Source organism: Macrobrachium nipponense, chromosome 14, assembly GCF_015104395.2.
Source record: "Macrobrachium nipponense isolate FS-2020 chromosome 14, ASM1510439v2, whole genome shotgun sequence".
Lineage (NCBI taxonomy): Eukaryota > Metazoa > Arthropoda > Malacostraca > Decapoda > Palaemonidae > Macrobrachium > Macrobrachium nipponense.
Genome location: NC_087207.1, coordinates 34,772,279 through 34,791,025, shown reverse-complemented (window position 1 = coordinate 34,791,025; position 18,747 = coordinate 34,772,279). Strand labels below are relative to the sequence as shown.

The 18,747-nt window shown below is 43.7% G+C and overlaps 1 protein-coding gene across 1 annotated transcript in view; it reads right to left on the bottom strand.

The window, feature by feature from the left end:
- LOC135226456 (uncharacterized) overlaps positions 1-18,747 on the bottom strand; it is a 116,213-nt gene that overhangs the window by 66,516 nt on the left and 30,950 nt on the right. The window contains exon 2 of the mRNA XM_064266049.1: positions 8,830-8,926. Within this exon, the coding sequence (XP_064122119.1) occupies positions 8,830-8,926 (97 nt within the window). The remainder of the gene's footprint in view (positions 1-8,829; positions 8,927-18,747) is intronic.

The window sequence follows — 18,747 nt, the reverse complement described above, 5'->3', positions numbered from 1 at the left end:
ACAATGAAGGAGCATTTTTGAAAGAACTCCTTAACACTAAAGCCAGGGTGTTCTTCGATATGGGCAAGTCTGGTCTTTTTCGGAACACTGCAGATTGCCCGAATGACTTCGACTTTCTTGAGTTTTATGTAGATAAAACTTGAGAGACCCGACAGGGCACAGGACTCTCTCTGGCTCCTGCCCACTAACTTGTGCCATCCTTGCTTCCAAGCTCCTGGCCCAAGGACAAAACGGGTTTCCATTCTTAGGCCACAACGGAAGGCTTAGAGAGCACACCGCCTTGTGTTCTCTAAAGCCAAAACTTGTGATGATGGCTTAAAATCTCACTAACCCTCTTTGTCGTATCTAGGGTGGTTAGAAGAAGGCCTTCCTGATCACATGCAAGAAGTTAACAGGTAGGAGAGGTTCGAATGCTTTGACATCAAGAACTTCAGACTACGTCTAAGTTCCATATTGAAAGCTTCGATCTGGACATGTACAATCAGTCCGTCTGTACTAAAGTCAGGTGACCGACCAGTTGACCAGTCAGACGAATCAAGGACAGCAAGGCTGTACCCTGAAGACCATAAGGCACTATTCTTCGCTGAAGGATGAGTGTCTGGACTGCCTGGGCGATTCAATCTAAGCAAACTTTGGGGGGTGTATCAACGCAACCCAACGTCGCCAGCGAATCAACTCCTGAGCAACTCCTGACTCGAGCTTCTGGTGCCAGGAGAAAGGAGCGAGGAGCAAAAAGGCAATTCAGTTCCGAAGGAAGAATGCCTGACAGTCCAACCTGGTCTGTTACACGATCATCGGGGGTGTATAAACGCAACCGACTTCGTCAACAAGAAACTCAGGGCTACTATATGTCGCCTGATCTCGCACGAGTGTCTGACTCCGAGAAAACAGGTGAGACAAAAAGTAGATGGTGAGAGAGTTTCGAGATTCCACAGAACTCAAAGATCGTGAAGGGCTTTGTTGTTTGACAGACGCAAATCTCTGAGCCCAAAGGCCGTCAACAACATATTTGCGTATTCTTTAATAGTTGTGAATGCCAGCTTATCCCATTCTTCAGACGGAAATGGAAGACGGTAATCTTATTCCTGTCAACATCTCGATAGTCTGAACGTAGTCAGACTCAGAGAGGAGAGGTTATAGGTACCTTTCGAGTTAGAGTAGACCGACTCTCTCGGAAAAGGTCCTTGGAAAGTGAACTAGGAAGGATGTGACCTCTGTGAATCCAGGATCCTGAAGGCCAACATGGGGCAATCAGCGTCATTGTCGCTCCCTGTGACGTCATAAATCCTCTTATTACATTTCCTAAGCGATTGAAAAAGGGGAAAAGAGACTAAACATCCATCCCGTTCAATATCATAGGATGGCGTTTAATGGTACCGATCCCGGATCGAGAATAAGGGAGCAGAGAAGAAGAAGCCTCTTCGTCCTCAACATATCAAAGAGAAGAATGAAAGGGCGTCCCTAAAGTCTCCACAACTCTCCACTTACTTCTAAAAAAAGATTCCACTCGGAAGTCAATAGTTGCTGCTGTCCATCGAGACGATTCGTACGGACTTTTGCAATCCTGTAACGAACCTCTAGAGGATCGTTACATTCTACGCCTGTTGTTATAATAGGCTCTTTCTCGTAAACTCGAACAGGGACCGAGAGAAGATACTTCTTAAGATATGAGAGAGCTGTGGAATATCAGAGTTGATCTGGACCACTGGTTCCAAAAACTCGTTTCGAGGACTGGAGGGACGACCGAATTGCTTTTACTTCTTTCAGATTAAGATCCAGGACATCTGAAACCCTATCCAGATGTCCGGCACCTTCTTTCTATCACCTCAGGTGATAGACGCACTGAGAGATGTTCAGAATCATTCCTAGATCTTGAATAATATTTCAGTTTCCCGGTAGGAAAAACCTGTGGAGGTCTGAATTGCAGTCTATTCGGGGAAACAAACTTCTTCAGGAAGGAAATGGTCCCCAGCAAGCTCATCCATTCCCTCCCCGAGTATGCTTACTTCCCTAATAAGGCTGCGCTTTGCCTAAGCAGGAGAGCATATAAAATGTTGCGGTAGACTCGTAGTTCTATACCGTGCGGTAACGAGCACCGAAAGGATTAAGAGATAACTCTGTTGAACATAGTAAGGCAAAACGAATGCAACGTTTATTCATTCACGTAAGAAATCCCCTCAATCTTAGGCTAAAGTCCGTGATTGTAGGACAGAGATAGAGTTAGTCAGTCAATCCCGCAGGAGAGGCGTAACCGCCAGCACAGAGATACGGTTAGTCAGTCAATCCCGCAGGAGAGAGAGACGTAACCTACCGCGCATGACAGCGCACGATCTGTTACTGGTTCGGTTGGACTGGAGGACAGACACAGCAGCAGCTTACGAACGTCGTCTCTTAACTTTATGTCTGGGTTGCCAGCTACCCTATTCTACGAAGAAATAGGTCCGTTATTTTTTGAGCAGAAAGAGACTCTCAAGCTGGTATATTTAAGCAAAACAGAAAACGCTAAATATATAGATGCGTTTGTGTTATCAGAACACTACCATACAACGGTAAAAGATAAATCGGAAACTCCTGGAAGGCTGCAGGGAGTAACGATTAAATGTCCTTAAAATAATAGACAATAGACCTCTCGGTTGCCATCCGAAGAGGTAACTACAGCAAGCGTATATGACTTGAACCAACCAGTAGTAAAATAACGCAAGGCAAAATATGATATCACAAAGTTTGTTCATACTTACCTGGCAGACATATATATAGCTGAATTCGGAAATACAGCTACATACATATCTGACAGGCAAGTTTCATGAACAAAACTTAGAGAATCGAAGCAGACAGCTCAAGCTTCTTATGTTATTGGACATAAGCGTTCATTGACGTAGTCTACAAGTCTATTTCTTGTACTAGTCTGCGAATGACGAATGAGAGCTCTTCCGAATCTTGTCAATAAGAGCTTATTCGCTTACGCAATATCAAGTTAATGAGATGTTTGTCAATGAGAACTAACCCATTTACGGGACAAAGAGATATTTTGTCAATGAGGGGATACCCACTTACTTGACAAAACGAAAGTATATTGTCAATGGGGGAAAGTCACTGAATTGACAAAACGTAATCCAGGAAGTCGAGCATTTTATTTTTCCGATTCCCGTCTCAAACGAGGAAGGGGCAAGAATCCTGTTAAGAGACTGGGCTTACGGCAGGTAGAACGACGATGTTCAATTCGGCAGCGTAGTCCCGACTAGAAACTAACAAAATCTATCATCTGAAAAACCCTTTCAGATGGGCTAAAAAGCTTGCAAAATTATCCTGGGAAGAGGAAGAAACTCTCCAACCAGCTTCCTCTCCTGTATCACAACTAATGCCTGCTAAAGCTTAAAATTTATTGGCAGTATGGCAAAGGAAGTCCTGTCTTGCGCTTTCCTGAAGAGCGTCCTTTTGATGAGTGCCTTTGCAAGAATCCTACTGAACGTTGCCGAGAGTCCTGACGTGCAGGACGTCGAGCCTTTACATAACCCGTAACTCCCTTATCGCAAAGTCTTGACTGCGGTAGAGAAAAAGAGATCTTCCCTTGAGCTTTCCTTAACTCCATCCACCTTTGCGAAAAGCAATATAATATTGACAGAGACCTCTTGAATTCACGAAACCCGAGGTCTTGCTGGGTTTCGAAGACGAAGTTGTCTGTTCACTTTAAGCTTCCTCCGAAGCACTGCTTACTTCACATTCTTGAGGCTCAAATCTTAAACAAGAGCTTGAAGAGTTCAACAGAAACGTTCAGCCAGGAGACAAACCTGGCGTGCGCTGGCGCGCGCTCGGCGTCCACTGGCGAGGACGCTCGGCGTCCTGGAGCGCGCTCGGCGTCCACTGGCGCGCGCTTGGCATGCACCCGCGCGCGCCTGGCGTCCATCCGAGCGTCCCGTTCAAGCCGAGCGTCAAAAGAAGCGTGCAGAAAAGCGTTACGCTCCTGACAGGCGTCAAAACAAGCGAGAGAAACTGCCTTCTTTTTCATATTTCTCGGTGGAAAGACGTACACGTGATCAGGCGACGTTCGCCTTCTTACTTCTCACTGAAACGCATAACGAGAGAGACGTGAAGCGTCCTCTTCTATAAAGCTTCTATTTAGAGGGCGCGAGTCCTTCCGAGAGCTCCAACCCCTGCACGGGGTGGACGCCTCGGAGGACGAGAAGCAATCCTTCGAGATTCGTGCACGTGCACGATCTTCCGCAGCCTGGGAAGCGTCAACAGGTCCTACCGAAGGAACGCCAGATCGATGTGGGTTCCCCGTAACCCTCCTTCGGCTTTCGACATGCCCTCTCCCTGGTCCTGGGAGTCCGACAGAGGTCCAGGCCTAGAGGCGTTATGGGGCGGATCTGACGTTCCCTCCTGACGAGAGAGAGGACGTGAAGCGTCCTCTTCTCTAAAGCTTCTTAGAGTCCTTCCGAGAGCTCCAACCCTTGCGCGGGGAAGACGCCTCGGAGGACGAGAAGCAATCCTTCAGGATTCGTGCACGTGCACGCACTTTGGCAGTCTGGGGATTTTCATCAGAAACTGCCAAAGGCACGCCAGATCGGTGGGGGTTCCTCGTAACCCTCCTTCGGCTTTCGACATGCTCTCTCCCCGGGTCCTGGGAGTCAAGCAGAGGTCCCGGCCTAGAGGCGAAATAAGGCCGATCTGACGGACCCTCCACTACACAAGGGGCACTGTCACTGCACTTAGCCACTTCACTATTGCGCTCTAAAGCAAGCACTTTCGATTCTAAGTTACGAATCGAAAGAGTATAAGAGAAAGGGCAATAACCTCTACAGACACTGTTTTAGGGCCCGAAGGCAACATTACAGGGTTAGGAGTAACAATAACAGAAGTAGCACTCTTCACAACAATGAAGGAAAGCGATCACCTCTCGCAGACATATTCATAACCCGTAGGCCATACTATAGGGTTAGGCAAAATAAAGTCTACAGGAAGGTTAGCAGGATCACTACCCTGACTTTTGTTTACTGATTAATTGCGTACATACGAATCATACTTTTTCCTTACGGAATTAGACATGTTTACTGATTAATTGCGTACATACGAATCATACGTCTTCCATACGGAATTAGACAAAGTCTCACACTCCTTACATGACAAATCTCAAGAAAGAAGCAAGACCCATACCCCTCGTGCATACCAAGTGCGGATCTACCGAAGCTTTAAGTAGCCACACCCTATCTTTGCAGACAACACCCTCTGAAACTAGCCTAACTAGATTCAGATATCTTAAGCAAAAATGAATCAAATTCAAATCAATTTAAGATAGCGTATGCCTAGCCACAAATCCAAGTAAATAAATTAAAAGACAATTAGGATACTTAGCGGCAATGAAGTTTCCAAAATCCTAAGCCGGAGGTACTGAAAACAGGTGTTTTCAGCACCGGCGACAGAAAAATTATGAATAGAAAATGGGAATGGTTCCTGATATCCGCCTCCCAGCGGCGGGAATGGGTACTAACCACCTGGCCGACCACTGCGTGTGTCGGAAGTTTTTTAAATTCTGTCGGACTTCAGAAAATACAGCTATATATATATCTGACAGGTAAGTTTCATGAACAAATTATTTAATAATACTGCTCGAGTCTCATTGCCAGCTTTTATCAGTATACTACGGCCTTAGCATTTTAAATTTCCTTGTGGGATGGTAGCTACTTTTTTTTCTAGGTACTCATAGCCCTTGATAAATGTTATTATCCCCTTCCTTGTATGAGGCTACTTACTGGATAAGTTCAGGTATGATCCTAGGAGACAGTTCCTGAACCTCATCGTACAAGGCAGAGGACAAAATCAAAATCTGAATCCAATAAATTTTGAACACGATACAATTTTTTATGGCAGTTAAGGTCTGGCAATTTACCATTTTAAATATTTAAATAAGCAGTCTTAGCTTGGGAAGTGGCAGCATATGTGATGTAAACCTCAAAAGCTTGCTTGTCTTTTGAAAGCTTTAATTTTAATTCTAATAACCTCTCCAAAATGTTTTAGAAGATTAAATATATATTCATAATTTATACTGAGAGCAATGCTCTCACAATATAAAACTTACATTTTCATTTATACTGCCAGTCTTTAATCCTCTGGCATGCTGGAGAAGTGGAAAAGAAAGGTTCCAGTGATAACACTGGACACCTTATTATTGGTGGGATGATCCTTTCTATTGTCTAGTCGTCAACAGGGTTTTCTTTACTCAAGTTGGCAGAGGTCGTCAACACAGTTTGGGGTTTGCCATAGGACCCAGGGGTAGGGGAAACATCATCAATATTCATTTTTTTGGAGGGGGATGGGAGGGAATAATGATAAAAACAAAAATACATGGGAAAAAAAACTTTTATGGAAAGAAAATTTTTAGACTACCTGACATCCTAAAAGTGACCTCACTAACCTTTTATGGAATTAATTTCTCCACCAATGACACCAGTGAGAGCCGACTCTATGGAGAAGTTATGGAGTTCCATTTGACAACGTCTGTGTGTGTGTGTGTGTGTGTGTGTGTGTGTGTGTGTGTGTGTGTGTGTGTGTGTGTGTGTGTGTGTGTGTGTGAGAGAGAGAGAGAGAGAGAGAGAGAGCGAGAGAGAGAGAGAGAGAGAGAGAGAGAGAGAGAGAGAGAGAGAGAGAGAGATATGGTTAACGACTGAATTGGCTGTTGGTGAGTTCTGGGTCATCTGCTGGTCCTGTTAGTTGTCAGAGTTCTGTGTTTTTGGTTAGTTTTTAGTCAGTCTTGGGTTAGAGCCTGTGACAGCCAGTAGTGTTAGCACCAGTCAGTAGTGTCATTATAGTCAGCTAAGTTGTGTTTTGTTTGTTGTTTAGTTATGTTTTGTTAGTTTGATATTGTTGCTTATGAGTTGTTGTGCTATGAGGTTTTTGTTGAGTTGTATGTGAGTTCCTGTTATTATTATGTGAGTTGTTATGGTTGAGGGTGGTTGTTGGTGTTGTTAGTGGGTGTGTGTTGCCTTTTTGTTTTGTTTTTTTGTGTTAGTGATTGTTTGTGCAGTGGTCTTTTGTTGTGGTTGTGTTCCTTGTTTGTTGTTGAGTTCCTTGTTGTTTGCTGTGTTGTTGAGTTGTGTTCCTTGTTTGTTGTTGTGTTGTTCAGTTGTAGGGTTGTGTTCCTTGGTTGTTTGCTGTGTTGTTGAGTTGTGGTTATGTTCCTTGGTTGTTGTGTGTTGTTGTGGTCTTGGTTGTTGAGTTGTAGTCCTAGGGTGTTGTGTTGTGGCTGGAATATCTGTGACCTCGACAGCACAGGATAGCCAGGAGTATGTGGAGTGGTGGGTAAAGTACATGTGTTTTGAGAGTTTTTTGTTTTTTGTATTTGTGTTTTTTTTGGTTTCTGTGTTAGGTAAGTCAATTGTCCTGCATATTCCGTAGTGTGAAGAAGGCAGTGTGACTGAGGGTGAGTTGGGCAGCTGGAGTGAGTAGGATTATGGGGGGGGATTTGCCCGCTTGTTTTCTTAAGCCACAACTCCCAAATGTCCACTCCCTTCCCTACCCAAAAGGGATGGTACCACCACGATTAGAGTGGCTCAAGTGTAAGCCAACCTGCTTCACAGGACAAAGCATTTCAGGAATACATTGATCCCCACTTTAGTCATAGTGGCAGGCAAACCAGACAGAATGCCGAGAGTCCTATCTCATAAAAACCTCCCCACCCCTGGAATCCGAGGGCCAATTTGGCACCGAGATAGTTCCTCATGCCAATAAAAAGATACTGACATTCCTATGGTCCGAACCGAGATAGTTCCGCATGCTAATAAAAAGATACTGACATTCCTATGGTCCGAACACTATCCGGTAATTGGCTAGACCACCACAGCTCCCACAATTGGTTTGAAAATAACTCCAATGGTATCCCTTCCCAGAAATCTAGACAGTGAAAGGAGGATGAGAGGTTGGATAGCAAGGTGGGAGACAGTTGCTAAAATTTGAAGGAGGTTGAAGTAATAATAGAAAAAGTATGAGAAAAATTTATAGTCAAACTAATAAAAAAATAATTCCTCAGTTCAAGAGCCCTCTTGCCCGTCACAAGGATTCAACACGGAAATGATATTCCGCGTTGAAGTCGAGTGACTCTGTCAAGGCATTCTCTCGTTAAGAGGGGATATGGTGGTAAGATAACGCCATAGCCTAAAGTTAAATGGAATCTCAATAAACAAACTCTTGTTAAAAGTGAGACAGTAATCTTAGTTACATGACCTGTTCAGATCTGTGTGTGTATGTGTGTGTGTGTTTTTACACTCCAACCATACTTAATGACTCCTCCAACTAAAAAAACCTCTAGAGCCGATTGGTGGAACTCTTTTCTACCAGAGAAAGAGCCCTTCCCCTATCCCACTAAGTAAACACTGTTACCATATAATTTTTTTTAAGTGTCTCAAGAAGGTGTAGCAGGTAGACTTGTTCGCAACTGTACCTTTGTGGTTAGTCCAAACAATTCCAGTATTATCAACTGGCATTAGAGACATGCATACTAGGCTGTAGGATAACACAGTTATGCAGCCGACTCCTCTCTGTCCTATCTTTGACTCCCAGCAAATGCTGGTACAGAATGCATCCACACCTAGGTTAAATGGTGGAGGCAGACCAAGATCAAACCTTGCCAATTTGAGCTTCGCTTTACCACTACACTACACCAGTAATGATAATCTAAAACTTTAAGCAGTGATTTCTTTACCTTTATATCAATAATACAATTGAAAAATATCATGGTCTGTACTTATGTTGACGCAAAGGACTGCCATTGCTTCTACCTCTTGTAATTCACTACCAAATATACTAATAAAGAAAACATATTACTGTAGGTCATACCTTAGCAAGGTCTTCTGGCAAAACATTTTTTGGTAGATGAATAGGTGGTATCACTTCCTTCATATTATCATCACTGTCTTTGCAGTCCATCATAGTCCTGTAAAGTAAAAATATACGTATGCTCAAAAAACTCTAACATTATGTCACAGACTTTAGGTACAGTAATTTGCATTTTGACCAAGTATACAAACCAAATGAGTATTGCTGGGCATAAGCTGAAATCAGTGATTAAACTGGTAACAAGGTAGATAACAGTTAGTAAGGGGAACCTAACCGCCCCACCCGCTCCTCACCAAGCACTTCTACCTTAAGCATCAGGAACTCAACAGGATTCTGAAAGGCCACAGTTTGTATACCTAGGAAAAGTATCAAATTTATAAGTACTTTGCATTTTTCCTTGGTATACAAACTGTAGCTTTCATAACTAGTGTTCCAGCACGTAGTGTGTTTTGGCTTTGTACTGACTAAATAAACAATATCACTGGCTACGCCTAGGGCTTCTGGCCTGACCTCTGCTGGCCTGCTTTGGCCACTGTAGTGTCTAGCCCGATTGCAAAAGTATCATGATCCACAAAACATAGAACAAAGAGTAAAGATGCTGCAACAAGAGAACCAGGCGTAGGCAAACCAGGTCCGAGTCAACCTGCTTTGTCAGCAAAGACCTCTCTGAGGGCATGTAGTATGTAACCCTTCTGACAAGGCAGAGGAAGAGAAGTATCTTCTCCAAGCAGTTTGCCCACAGCAAATTATCATGCCCAGAAACAAGATCAGTCACTTGGTGGTCAAGAACCCCTTGGTCAAGTACAGACCATGGCAGCCCCATGAAAGCCTTGGGTTCCTTCTTCAGACCCCAGCAGGATTCGAGGTGCGATGGACGATCCATAGACAGGGCCAAGATTGTTGTGGTGACAAATCAGTGGAATGATCTCTGCAAATGTCCTAAGCATCTCGGGTGTCAGCATCATGGAAGAGAGGACCGTCAAGTCCTTCCAGGGTGTGGTCCTTCCAATTCACTCTCCCTGCAAGAGGGAAAACCTTACCAGACCCAAGACCCATCCTGCACTGCTTGGAATTCCTCCTGTCTGTCTGACTCACGCCTTCTGGTAAAACCCAATGAGGTTGAGGGGACAGGTAAGGAGGATTGGGCACTCTCACCTGTCCTGCCAGTAGAACCAGCAAGAGAGGTGAGAGGCAAGATGTGCGCGGTCACCAAACCATGGTGGTGACTGTGGCATAGGTCTAGGAGAACCCTTTCACCTTGGAAAAGCATTGTCCTGAGGACAGCGGAAAGGTTCACACGAGCCAAACCAAATACGTACTACCCTGCCGAGCACCTGATTCAGATCAAGCACTTGACTTGACCAAGCTGGAACAATCACGCAAACACAATAGGGGGGCTGAGGAAAGTCGAACACATGGTTGGCTGGGGAAAACTTCCACTGGCCTCACGTGTCCCAGCCTTGTTCGCGGTCACTCTCTCTACCGAAGAAGACTGAGCAGTGAACCTCTGTGCTTCTCCATGTGTTGGGTTGGAAACTGAGACACCGGACCGGGCACCTGGCCGACCACTTTGCGCCTCGACACTTTCTCTCGCCCTGTACCCAAACTGGTACGGAGAGAGGTTTCTCCACACAAGTTTGGGATGTTCGAGACTTTGGGCTCAAACACTTGAAGTGTCTCAGTTAGACCGAGCACACAACACAGCACCAGTCTTCGAAGCAGACTTCATAAAATGGGTGATGAAGGCATGGACCAAAGTCTGCGCCCCCTCGGCTCTTAAAATGGCAGGCCTTAGCGAGGCCTGCGAATTGGTTCCCAAGCCTGAAGGCAGGGGAGAGACAATGAGAGAACCCTCTGCTTCTCTGTGGAGGAAGACAGCCCATTAGAAGCCCCCTTGTTGTAACCCAATAAGAATTAAAGCAACACTCAAGTATGTATAGGCAGATGGCGTTGGGTGAAAATATGTAAGGATGTGAAAATATGTAAGGATATTCAAACAAAAATTTGTAACACAAATTTATTCTTAAAAATAACTTACAACTAATAAATGGAATTTTGGCCGCTTTACATTTCACTTTAAAATCTCATATACACTCAAGCACACATTAATTTTTATGTAACTAGTGGTACCTCGAGATACGAAATTAATCCGTTCCGAGACGGCCTTCGTATCAAGAGTTTTTCGTATCTTGGAACACATTTAACATGTAAAATGGCTAATCCGTTCCAAGCCCTCCAAAAACACCCCAGTAAATTATATTTCCAGGCCTAAAACACATGTTCTTGGGTTACGACGGAAGAAATATGACTCCAAAAAGGCAAAATACTGTACATACTCGAGTATTATTCAACTGCATATAATGTTCAACCCCATTTTTACTGCATATATTAGGACTTTGGCATATGTCCCTTAGCAATAAGCCTAGCCTATGTTAGCAGTTGCTACTGTAGCCTAGTCTATGATTCTGACATCTAAACCTAAGAGCTAAAAGCTTAGAATATGCCAATAAAATGTATAAATAATCAGTATGTACTCATTTCAAATTATTAATAATTAATCATTAACTATAATACACAAGCAAACAAAAAACAAACCTTTCAATCGATTGTTTACATTCAGATCTTACCTGTCTTACGAGTATGGAACGAGCGCCAAGCAATCATTTTTCCTAGCACACAGTAAGCCATAAATTGTCATTAGTATGTATCTCTCTTCAACTAATGAAACCACCAAACAGTATAATAACCATTCATTTCTATTCTTTATTCTATCTTTACCTAACGGAGATACAGAGTTACTGACAGCTATAATGAAACATATGTACAGTAATACCTTGGGTTACAAATTTAATCCGTTCCAGAACCTGCTTCGTAACCTAAAAAATTCGTAACCTAAATGGATTTTCCCATAAGAATGTTATAAAAAGCAAATAATGCGTTCCACCCGACCATGAATGACCATTTCAATTCATATTTTTCCATTTATTTTTGTTCACTAAGGTTGAAAATTCGTGTAGGAATTACATAAAATTATAAAATTGAAGAATGAAATTAAATATAAACACTAGATATAATATGCATGCACAGTAAAACCTGAACTTTACCTTTGGCGAGTGTGGCTGCTGGCTTGACGGAGACGGGAGGAGGGGAAGGGTGAGGAGGAGAGGGTTAGGGCTTGGGGGGGAAATCTCCCTCCGTGAACACTTCTGGAAGACTTTCTGGTTCTTTCTCTAGAGAGCACCGTTCACTACGATCACTAATTTTACGCTTACGCGACACTGTGTCGTCTTTCATAATTTTGAAAAAATATTTTTCTATGGAGGCTTGCTTTTGCCTGTTCTTTAAAATTTTATAGAAATGACCCACCCCATTATCGATAAACAAATTTGTTGCACTCTTACAAGCCTTTTCGCAAATGATGCTCTCACTTACGTAATCTCCTGCCAGCTGCTTCTCGTTTATCCAAACCATGAGCAAATTTTCTACATCGTCGAGAATATAAGGCCATTGTTTCGTCAATACTGTGACACCTTTTGATGCTTTACTGGCTTTAATTTCTTCCTTTTTCTTCAAAATAGTGCAGATCATTGATTGCACCGCTTGAAGAATGCTGCAATGTCTTTCACACGCTCGCCTTTATCATGCATTTGGATAATTTCCTTCTTCATTTCGACTGTAATCATCTCCTTCTTTCTTATGCTTTCCTTCTTGCTGCTTGCCTTCGTCATCTTGGGAGCCATTGTCTTTAGTATTTGGGTAATAGTAATGTATAAGCACTGTCATGGAAAAACAACACGTGCGCAAATCACTAAGCAAATTTGAGAGCGTATCACGGACAGATGCGTTCAATCTTACCACCAGCGAGATAGTGAAAGAGTTATGGTTTAAAAAGGGTCAAGGGATGCGTGGGAGGAAGTCACGTGACCCTCGTTAAGTTTTGGCCGAAAAATGGCGTTCGGCCAATCCCCCTCATGATGTAAACAAAGCAAGGCGGTTAAGTTTTGGCCGAAAAAAATGCGTTCGCAGATCCCACGCTCATCCGATGTCCGATGTAAACAAAGCAGGCGGCCTCCCATGATGGAAATTCGCGCATTCGTATTCCAAGTGAAATTCGTATTCCAGAATGAGGGCGTCACTTCGTACGTTAAAAAATTTGTATACTAATCGGTTCGTAACCCAAAGTATTACTGTAATACGTATACGTAACGTAATAATAAAACAGAAGAAGAATTCTAAAAAATGCGTATTTGTTGGCAGTCTGATTTATTTTATATTTTATATCTAATTCACTTTTTTTTTATTAAATGTATTGCATGTACTCATTTCAAATAATTATTAAATAACCATTAACTATAACAAACAAACAAAAAAAAGCTTCCAAACGTCTGTTTACATCCAGCACTTATGAGTATCGAACGATCGCCAAGCAATCACTTTTACACAGTAAGCCATAAATTTTCACTCTCTCTCTTCAACTACTGAAACTACCAAACAGTATAATAACCATTCATTTCTATTCTTTATTCTATCTTTACCTAGTGTTTTTTTTTATTAAATATATTGCATGAATACTAAGTTTTTCAATTTACAGCAACCTTTTACCAATAGAATACTTAAAGCACAAGGGGTAGATGCTGACCAATAGGAGAGCAGGACCTTATGGGGTGACTAGCATCAGGAACCAATGGGAGAGTGGGAGGATGGTGGCGAGTTTACTCAGTTGGCGGCGCGGGAGTTTTAAAATTGTTCTCGGTGGTCCAGGCGAATCTCGGGACTTTATAGCAACAACCTTTCGTATCTTGAAAACATTTCGTATGTAGAGCAGTAAAATTTTTCATATTGGCTTTCGTAACTTGGATTTTTCGTAAGTTGAGCCTTTCGTATCTCGAGGTACTACTGTATGTACTTAATGTACAAAACTAAACCCATCAAAAATAACCCAATATGTACAGGCAGTTCCCGGTTATCAGGAAAGACTGTTCTGGGTGATCTGGTTTTATGCTGCTTGTCTAGTCCCTTAAAATCGGCGATTTAAGGCCCATAACAGGCAAAGTTCTGGTTATTGGCGTAAGGGCCTGACACCTTAAAAATGTTATTTTCATGATAAAATAAATTTTTGAACATACTCACCTGGTAGTTATATACAGTAAGTCCTCGGGTTACGCTGGTCTCGACTTACGATGTTTCGTGGTTACGAACGCGCCCCCATAAAAATATAAAAAATAATATTTTGCGTCGTTCCGTCTTACGCGGTTTAGCGTCGTAAGCAACGTAAACAAACGCGAACTAGTTCCAGGCGCATGGCGGAAGAATACGCTTTGTGGGGGAGAGGACGGCGTCGCTTCGCTACGCTCAGTCCTCGCCCATACGCCATTTTGGTTGTTTACACTGCCTCTCTCTCCCTCGTGTTGTATCGTTTTTGTAACTTTTTGCTCTTTGTTATGGCTCCCAAGCGCAAGGCGGACTCTTCTGATGGTAGTGCATCGAAGAAAAGAAAGGCCATCACCATGGAAATTAAAGTGGACATTATAAAGCGATCCGAGAAGGGAGAAACGCCAACAAACATTGGCCGCTCGCTTGGCCTTAGCCGTTCGACCGTTGCTACCATTATCAAAGATAAAGAGCGCATCGTTGAACATGTGAAAGGATCTGCTCCTATGAAAGCGACAGTGATAACTAAGCAGCGTAGTGGTCTAATAATTGAAATGGAAAGGTTATTGGTGCTTTGGTTGGAAGACCAAAATCAACGGCGTATCCCAGTCAGCCTTATGGTGATTCAGGAGAAGGCGAAAAGATTGTTTGAAGCATTGAAAAAAGAAAAGGGGGAGGGAAGTGAAAGTGAAGAGTTTGTGGCTAGTAGGGGTTGGTTTATGCGATTTAAGGCTCGGGCCAATTACCATAACCTTAAATTGCAAGGTGAAGCTGCTAGTGGGGATGAGAAAGCAGCGAGTGAATTTCCTAAAGCGTTGTCTGAGATAATTAAGGAGGGGGGTTATTCTGCTCAGCAAGTGTTTAACGTAGACGAGACAGGTTTGTTTTGGAAACGTATGCCTAACCGCACTTACATCGCCAAGGAGGAGAAGTCAGCACCCGGTCATAAAGCCAGCAAGGAGAGGCTAACTTTACTTCTTGGGGGTAATGCTGCTGGCGACTTCAAACTGAAGCCCTTGTTGGTGTATCAGGCTGAAAATCCAAGGGCACTCAAGGGCATTTGGAAGGGTCAACTACCAGTAATTTGGAAGTCCAACAAGAAGGCATGGGTGACACTTGCAGTGTTTGAGGACTGGTTCGTAAACCATTTTGTTCCAAGTGTGGAGCGGTATTGCGCCTCCAAGGGTATCCCCTTTAAGGTGTTGCTAGTGCTGGACAATGCCCCTGGACACCCTGCCCAGCTCTGGGAGACTTCAACCCTAATGTCAAGGTGGTTTACCTTCCACCTAATACCACGGCCCTTTTACAGCCTATGGACCAAGGAGTGATTGCTTCGTTCAAGGCCTACTACCTACGAAGGACAATTGCTATGGCTTTACAGGCAACTGAAACCAAGAAGGACTTGACTCTGAAGGACTTTTGGAAATCCTACAACATCCTTGATGCTGTAAAGAACATTGCTAATTCCTGGGAGGAGGTTAAGCAAACAAACATGAATGGTGTCTGGAAGAAAATTTGTCCTCAATTTGTGAATGATTTCCATGGGTTTGAGGACACAGTTCAGCTAGTTGTCAAGAACGTTGTTGCCCTGAGTAAGGAAATCAATTTGGAGATGGAGGTTGATGATGTTACAGAGCTGCTGGAGTCTCATGGCGAGGAGTTATCTGCTGAGGACCTGATACAACTGGAGAAGCAGATAATAGAGGAAGAAGAAGAAGCACCCACCCCAGAGCCTAAGGCTTTCACAAGGCAGGACTTGATAAGAGGTTTTGCAGAGTTGCAGCAAGCGTTGTCAACTTTTGAGGCTCAGGATCCCACTTGGACAGGTTCACAAGGGTTTCCAGAGGCGTCATGGATTTGATGCAGTGTTACAAGGAGATCTTGATGAAAAGAGGTCGCTCTCTGTTCAGACTAACCTGGAGCAGTATTTTAAGAAGGTAGAGAGGCTTGCGGAGATCCTGTACCCTCTACCTCAGCTGCCTCTGCTAATCCAGCAACCTTCTGAATGTTCTGCTAACCCAGACTCACCTGCCCCAGTATCTCCAGCACCTTCTGTAGGTTCTGCCTCACCTAAAGACTCACCTGCCCCAAACATCTCCACTAGTAGTTCTGCCTCCCCCCCACCAAAGACTCACCGCCCCAACATCCCACATAGTATGTTCTGCCTCACCTCAAGAATCACCTGCCTCAGCACTTCCAGTACTTAGTATGTTCTGCACTCCCCAAGAATCATCGCCTCAGCATCTCCAGCAACTTCTGGAGGTTTCTTTTCTTTTTCTTCACTAACCTCCCCCAGTCTCTCCAGCACCGCAGCTTCCTCTCCAGTGTGCAAGCCAATCAAACTAATAAAGGTAAGGAATTGTTCTCTCGTTGTTATTGATAGGTATTTACATTAAATCATGTGGTATTTTTCAATGTTCCGACTTACGCTGAAAATCGTGTTACGATGCATCGTAAGAACGGATCAACGTCGTAACTCAAGGACCCCCTGTATATAGCTTACGTCCCTGACATCACGGCAGAATTTCAAAACTCGCGGCAATCGCCGATTGGGTAGTCAGGTGCACCACCTGTGCGCCTTCTACCCAGGTACGTAGAACCGTTCCAACTATTCCTCAGATCTTCCATGCCCATAGTCTCTAGAGGGGAGGAGGGTAGGAATTTAATTATATATAACTACCAGGTGAGTATGTTCAAAAATTTATTTTATCATGAAAATAACATTTTCAAACATCTAACTCACCTGGTAGTTATATATATAGCTGATTAACACCTTTGGTGGAGGGTCAGAGACAGCTATCATCGTTGGAATTGACATAAGTGTTAATAAAAACAAACTTACGGGTTCGTACCTGTTAAGGAAGCTGACTTTAATGATATCCTGCCTCATTGTGTCTGCTTTCCTTATGAGGTCCAGTGATCCACCCAGGGGGCTGAGGACCTCTTGGAGACTGTAAACCGGTCAAACCTCTATGTGACTAGACTCCCTACAATACTCTTGTTCCGGGCGCTACTAAGGAACAAGTTGATCACCTGACTAAAGATCAATGATTGTGGAAGACTGCATCCAGTCTCCACAAACAACCATAACTTTTCAATAGTTCCAAGATAAGAAAAAAAGAGTATTGGATAATGGGTTTTAAGGGGTAGACCCTTTTCCCACTACTGAAAGAGCTGCTACAAACGGACCCAGTGTGTAGCAGTCCTCATACAAAGTTTGCACTTGCGTAAGATAGTGCGACGCAAAAACTGACTTGCTCCTCCAGAATGTTGCGTCCAGGATATTCTGAAGGGATCTATTTTGTTTAAATGCTAACGAGGTAGCTACGGCTCTAACCTCGTGAGTCTTAACTTTAAGTAGCTTCAGTACATGCTGAATGCGCTTCCCTAATTAATTGCCTTATAAAAAAGGATAGCGCATTCTTCGACATTTGCAGAGGGGGCTTCTTGACCGAATACCAAAGCCCTTCTGAAGTGCCACGTAATTGTCTCGTGCTCTCCAAGTAATGCCTCAGAGACCTTACCGGACAAAGAACTCTCTCTGCTTCCTCACCCGTGAGATCCGAGAGGTTCGGAATTTCGAATGACTTGGGCCAGGGTTGAGAAGGGCATTCGTTTTTGGCTAGGAATCCCAACTGTAGCGAGCAGATGGCTTTGCCCTGTCTGAAACCTACAGTTTTGCTGAAGGCATGGATTTCACTGACCCTCTTTGCTGTTGCTAGGCTAATCAGGAAGAGAGTTTTCATGGTGAGGTCCTTAAAGGATGTTTCCTGTAAGGGTTCGAACCTGTCACTCATGAGAAACTTGAGGACTACATCCAAATTCCAAGATGTTGAGGATTGTATTCTTTCCTTAGTTGTCTCGAAGGATCTAAGAAGATCCTGTAGATCCTTATAATCAGATAGATTAAGGTTTCTATGCCTGAAGACAGCTGCTAGCATGCTCCTATAACCCTTGATAGTAGAAGCAGAAAAGTTACGTCTCTTCTTGAGGTATAGCAGAAAATCTGCTATCTGAGTCACAGAGGTACTGGAAGAGGAAATAGAGTTGTCCCTGCACCATCCTCTAAAAGTCTCCCACTTGGATTGGTATACCTTAATGGTTGAAGACCTCCTTGCTCTTGCAATTGCACTAGCTGCCTCCCTCGAAAATCCTCTAGCTCTTGTGAGTTTTTCGATAGTCTGAAGGCAGTTAGCTGAAGAGCTTGGAGGTTTTGGTGATACCTTTCCAAGTGGGGCTGTTTGAGTAGATCTACTCTTAACGGAAGGCTTCTTGGGGTGTCCACCATCCATTCCAGTACCTCTGTGAACCATTCTCTTGTCGGCCAGAAGGGTGCCACTAGAGTCATCCTGGTTCCTTCGTGAGCCACAAACTTTTGCAACACTCTGTTTACTACTTTGAATGGGAGAAAGGCGTACACGTCTAGATGTGTCTAATTCAGAAGGAACGCATCTATGTGGATTGCTTTGGGGTCTGGGACTGGAGAACAGTAAGTCTCCATCCGTCTTGTCTGCGCTGTTGCGAAGAGATCTATGCAAGGGCGCCCCCAGATTCGCCATAGACTCTTGCAAACTTCCTGATCGAGAGTCCATTCTGTTGTCAAGACTTGATATTTCTGCTCAGGATGTCTGCTCTCACATTCTTTTCTCCCTGAATGAAGCGTGTTACCAGAATCACGTTTTTTCCTTTCGTCCAGAGGAGCAGTTCTCTTGCTGCTCTGTACAGAGACTCTGAGTGTGTCCCGCCTTATTTGCTGATGTAGGCCAA